This window comes from Pongo pygmaeus, chromosome 17 (assembly GCF_028885625.2).
Source record: "Pongo pygmaeus isolate AG05252 chromosome 17, NHGRI_mPonPyg2-v2.0_pri, whole genome shotgun sequence".
In the NCBI taxonomy this organism is placed as follows: domain Eukaryota; kingdom Metazoa; phylum Chordata; class Mammalia; order Primates; family Hominidae; genus Pongo; species Pongo pygmaeus.
Window position 1 is genome coordinate 90648641 of NC_072390.2, and position 6000 is coordinate 90654640.

The 6000-nt window shown below is 42.0% G+C and overlaps 1 protein-coding gene across 1 annotated transcript in view; it reads right to left on the minus strand.

The window, feature by feature from the left end:
• Positions 1 to 5757, minus strand: part of SMIM21 (small integral membrane protein 21) — a 28432-nt gene extending 22675 nt beyond the window's left edge. The window contains 1 exon segment of the mRNA XM_054461407.2: positions 5629 to 5757. Within this exon segment, the coding sequence (XP_054317382.1) occupies positions 5629 to 5757 (129 nt within the window).
• Positions 5758 to 6000: the final 243 nt, after the last annotated feature.

A 6000-nucleotide genomic window follows, 5' to 3' on the forward strand; every position in this document is an offset into this window, starting at 1 on the left:
AAACCTCTATAATGCCCAGCTTAATAGAAGGCAACTGGGTTTTTTTATCTGCTTCTGCACTGAGTCTTTCAAAATGCCTAACCTTATTCAGGCTCTGGAAAACCCCATTGCACATAATACTAATGTCTTAGTATTATCATGCCAGTAATTTTGAGCTTTTGGATCCCTGAAAACACCTCAGGGACTCCCGGGCTACACTTTGAGAACCAATATGATGTGACTGGGGTTGAGACAAAGAGAAAACAGAGCCTTCACAACTGGACAGCCAGAGTCCGGACTCCTTGGGGGACCGGCTTGACCCCCAGTAGTCCAGCCAAAGCCGCCCACCCAGCAGGGCCACTGGCCCAGAAGTCAGCATAACAACTGTGTAAGAGAGGCCAGTGGGCATTCATAGGGTTCTGTGGGAGGCTGAGACCCCTTATTCCTGAGACGGGGGCACCGTGGAGAGGGATATGGGGAAGCAGGGAGATAGGAATTTGACTCAATGGGCACCTCAAAGATTGTGTCATCTGAGTCACTGAACATCTTTGGCAGGGCTTTGCATCGACTGAACATTTAACCCCCAGTTTGTTGTTTTTTTTTTTAACTGAAAGAAACTGAGCTGGCGCACTTTAAAAAACAGACTGACAGTTCTTCAAAATATTAAATAGAGTTATCATACAACATAGCAGTTCTGGTCATAGAGACATACCCAAGAGAAGTAAAAACATATGTCCACACAAAAACTTGTACTCAAGTGTTCAGAGCAACATTACTCATAATAGTCAAAATGTGGAAATGATCCAAATGTTCATCAAGTGATGAATGGATAAACAAAATTTGATAAATCCATAGAGTGGAATATTAGTCAGCCACAAAAAGGAGTGAAGGCAGACACATGCTGCAACAAAGATGAACTGGAAAACATTATACTTAGTGAGAGCCAGTCACAAAATACCACATATTGGATGATTCAATTTATCTGAAATGTCCAGAATATGTAAAGTCATAGAAACAGGGTGTGGTTGTCACGGTATGTAGTGATGGGGAGGAAGGAGTGGCTGCTGATGGGCATGAGATTTCTTTATGGGGTTATAAAAATATTCTAAAATTAGTTATGGTAAAGGTTTCACAATTCTGTGAGTATATTAAAAACCACTGAATTGGACACTTAAGGCTACATTTTATAGTAAGTAAATTATATCTCTATATGTTATTTAGAAACATTTTGTCCTTAATTTATCATAATAGGACTTGAAAATTCAGTAAAAGACTTGAGTTCTCACTAATAGAGCTCAATAATTTTTACTGTGAGATCAGATCAGTTATGAAAATTAAAATGCTGTATTAAAAATAATGCTACACTTCTCTTGCAAATCCCCCCCCCCCATATTAATCAATCTTTTTTCCTACAGGACTTCCCAGAGGTTTTACACATATGTCATTATGTCCGGTGAGGGTTCAAGGTTGAAGTGTTTCCAAAAACAGCTGCTCCTTGCACCTTTGCAATCTCAGAGTATTTTGTGTGGCTCTCTTAGTGTCCTAGAGAAATCAGTTAGAGAGGTTGTCCTTTTAACTTTAAGAGTAAAAAGAGGCTTTCCTGATTTATATGGAAGGAGAAAAACCTTGGAAATAGAGTTAGGAGATAAATGTGTTTCTATAGAACAGAAACATTTAATTTAAAGGGACCTGAAGAGGAAGGCAGCCCCAGTGACCCTTCCTGGGGTGAGAGCTGTGCCAGGTGCGATCACACCACACCCCCTCATCTTTCCAACCAGGTCGTGAGGCCAGCAGGATGCCCCATGTAGCACAAAGAGATTTGGAGAAGTCACTTTGCTTATGGGCAAACAATGATAAGGTGATGAGATGGGGCTCTGGCCTCAGGGGTGTCTCATAGTTCCTGTGCCCTTTTCTTTAAACTTTACGACCAGAAAATATGGAGCCCATAGCACTGACTCAAGCCCATTTCAGGAAAGAATAGTGAATTAATAAATTACTTGTGCTGTGTTCACCTCTGTTTTGATTGGCTGGAGTATTTCTACTGTGATAAGTGAAATTTACCCATCACCCTTAAATTTCAAGTGTACGAGACATAAAAGTCCAAATTTCTTTTTACTAATGGCCTTAATGAGCAAAGGCACTGTCATTTTAGTGACCCATTTTTGGAATGGAGGAGGAACACAATCAGTTTGTTAGTTGTTGTCTATAATTGTTTTATCCTTTAGTTTTCAAATCTACTACTCAGATTGAACTGTTCTTTGCAATGCATTGCTTCAAGAATGTTTGACCATTTTCTCTTCTTCATCCAACAATACAAAAAAGAAGACCACCCATAGTTGTAATCTGACACTTCTAGCTATTCAGTTATGACTTCTCTGAATGTACAGATATCATTTCTGATCAACCAAGATAAACCATGTTATAGTATTAATCCACTGACACTTAAAAATAAGTAGCAAATACAATCAACAAGATTCTTATTTAGTGGCTACACTTTATTAGGGATGTCCATGTCAGGACTAAAAATGGAATATTTACTTTTCCTTCCTTGACCTGAAACTTTATGAATTATTTTATGATTACACATACAAGTAGAGGCAATATTATATAGAAATCTGATGAATAATATACAGTTTATGTAATTAACTCAGAGGAGGGAGGATTTCTTTCCGTTATTAAGGGGGTATGTTTAGGATACAGCACTTGGGAGTTTCACACTAATAATGTCCTTGCATGGGGTGGAGGATCACTCTTCCTTCAATTGATAGGGCTGTTGAAATCCCTGAAAACTTCAGAAGCATCCCAGTGCACTTGCTATCCTGTCTGCCTGATGCCTGTATCACTCCAAGTCCTGTGCATAGTAATGGACTTTTAAAATCATTGTGACAAGGGATGAAGTGCATGTCCCTTGTCCCAGAGCCCATATCACATTGTAGTAGATGTGTCATAGTGACAACACCCCCACCCTCCCCAATCTCAGCAGTTTATAACAATGAACATTTCTTTCTTGTTTAAAATGTCTCACTACTGTGACACTGTGTGTCTTCTCATTCCCAGACTCAGGCTAGGGAGCAGAGATCTGGGAGAACAGGCCCTTTTCATGGAAGATGAGAAGTACAAGGGGACGAACCAAAGCACACAGTTGCTTTTAAAGCTTCTGCTCAGATATGCTGCACATCACACTCCTCACGCTCTTGTGGGCAAAGCAAGCCACAGGCCAAGCCTGGTAGTAGATCAGCTCCCTCAAGTCGCATGGCGATGGGCAAGTGTATCTGCTGTCACTGAGAAAAGAGAGGGGTAAATAGTTGTGACAGATGATACAAATGTGCACACCTCACCTGACACAACTCCAGTGGAACAGGCTGTCTGTTGTGCTGGAACCAATGTGAGCTTTTGGATTTTCATCGTCTGTGCATGAGAGAGATTCCGGAGGACACCAAGCTTACCCACAGCCTCCATCCAGAGATATCTGGACTTACTGAACACCCAGTCACTGCCTGCAAACAGGAGATACTGAGTTTCCAGTACATAAGAACTCTTAGATGCATGAATACCTAAGAAGAAATTAAATGTGAAGATCTGATCAGAAACATAGTGGAACCAGTGAACACTGGCCAAAAGAAAAAAAAAAAATCCCATTCCACCGCCTGGACAATAGCAGGAAGGAATTCCTTATAGTTTCATGCCCTGTATTGGCTTTAGAGTCATTAATGAACAGTATCTATGTTGTATGATCCATGAAGTAGTGAGAATTGTTCACACCTGAAACCATTTTCCTACTGGCTACAGAAACGTTACCATCATATGATTTATTATTAAGTGTTGTTTTCCTTGTCAACATTTTGTGGTTTAACAGCGCACTTAAGTGTGAATTAGTTATCAACTGGCTTTCTTATTGAAAAGACAGACGAGGCTGCATGAAAATGCTTAGCACTTGGGTAGGAAGCAGTGGATGAAAATAGCAGAAGTAGGACCCAGAAGATGAACTCTTTTACTTTTGATTATTCAGATTATATGTAAGTTCCCATGCAGCTGAAATCTCTTCAGCAGCAAGTTAACCTCCAACCTAAGAAAGATGGAAGAAATCAAGAGTTGAGGATGGAGGGGACACGGACAGTCTCTGTATCCATGTGCTCCCTGAGGTGGGGGCCTCTGCCTCTCCCATCTTTGCACTCCTCATCCCTACTGTGTACCTGGTGTAGACCAGCTGCCCTGAAATGTTTGAGGTGCTGTGTTACCATTGCCTCTTTTGATTTCCCACCGAGTGCCTCCTGAATCATGCACCCCATCACAGCCCTCACGCAAGGCCTGAAGACAAACCCAGCACACACCGGCCTAGTATTAATTCATAACCATCATCATGTACCTAAGATTCTACCTACCTGGATGTTGATTGATGAAATTTATAAAGTATTATAAGGACTTCAAATCGACTTACAATTATCACATATGAAATGCACAAAACTAGCTTTTAAAGCCTTCTATAATTTGTTTAAGACTGAAGAACTTTAAGACCATTACTTTTATTTATTTATTTATTTATTTATTTATTTATTTATTTATTTATTTTTTGAGGGACGGAGTCTCACTCTGTCGCCCAGGCTGGAGTGCAGTGGCACAATCTTGGCTCACTGCAAGCTCTGCCTCCCGGGTTCACGCCATTCTCCTGCCTCATCCTCCCAAGTAGCTGGGACTACAAGTGCCCACCACCACGCCTGGCTAATTTTTTGTATTTTTAGTAGAGATGGGGTTTCACTGTGTTAGCCAGGATGGTCTCGGTCTCCTGACCTTGTGATCTGCCTGCCTCGGCCTCCCAAAGTGCTGAGATTACAGGTGTGAGCCACCACGCCCGGCCCTAGACCATTACTTTTAAAATGAAAAAAAAGAAATGGAAAAAGGAAAAGGAAATAAAGAAGCAGTGGAGATCAAGACAGAGGAAGGAGATGCTACCTGCCTGCTCCCATCCATCTCCTCTTCACAGTCAGAAACACTAAGAAGAACCCTGTGCTACAGGAGAAGACGTTCCAGAAATTTTGCCTTAGGACTTTAACCTTTCTGATATATGACTGGGTCATAAACTTCCTTTTCAGAAGCTATTGATCACCCCATCACCTCTGCAAATGGGGTGTCTATAAATGCCGTCTGTTGCCGGCACATTGGCTACTGTTTCATGAATGGTTAAATTTGTTGCAACTTTTGCTTCTGTCCTGTAATGAACGAAAAGCAACTTTCTTCTAGGAGTGCAGTATCAAATTTGTCTGGGTAGGTTGAGTTTGTAGGTGTTGCAGGTGCACCTGGGCTTAAAGCATTTGGAGGCATCCTTGCACCTGTGTTAAGAGGCTCTCTCTGTAAGGGAGAGGTCATTGACTCATTGGCCTGTATACTGATGTAATGCCAAGGGGAGGGCCCAGTACCTTTTCTGAAAGGGGCAGCTCTTCCTCAGATTGGGAATTGGAATTGGGAGGTTGTCTTGGCCAGAACTGAGAAAGAAAGAGCTCTGGATTGATGTCTCATCTTAAACTTCATAGAATCTGGATTTGAGAGACAGAGCACTCACAGGAGATTGGGGCAAAAGAGTGCTTTGTAGGACCATAGCTCTGCAGTGATACTTCTCTCTTGTAACCCAAAGTTAAGGACCCATAAACTCACTGTGGTAGGTGCTTTCTTCTGCAGCAAATTCCCCTTGAGTATCCGTCCCTTTCCTGCAGAGTCTTGTTTAAATGTTCCCAGCTGTGCTATAGGGAATCAGGGAGGAGCTGTGGACACATACTGGTCCATGTGGGGGCTGCAGCGGTGACCAGTGAGAGGTCTCCTTGATGACAGCAACTCTGAGGACACAGAGCTGGTGCTATGAGACCTGGCAACTAAGTTCCCAAGGAGCTTTTCTCTTCTTTGCCAACCTTGAAGATCCGGGTATTATTTTATGAAGCCGGATGGAATCTTCCCACACATAGAGTTCTCAGGTCCAGGTATTATTTTATGAAGTCGGATGGAATCTTCCCGCACATGGAGTTCTGAGGT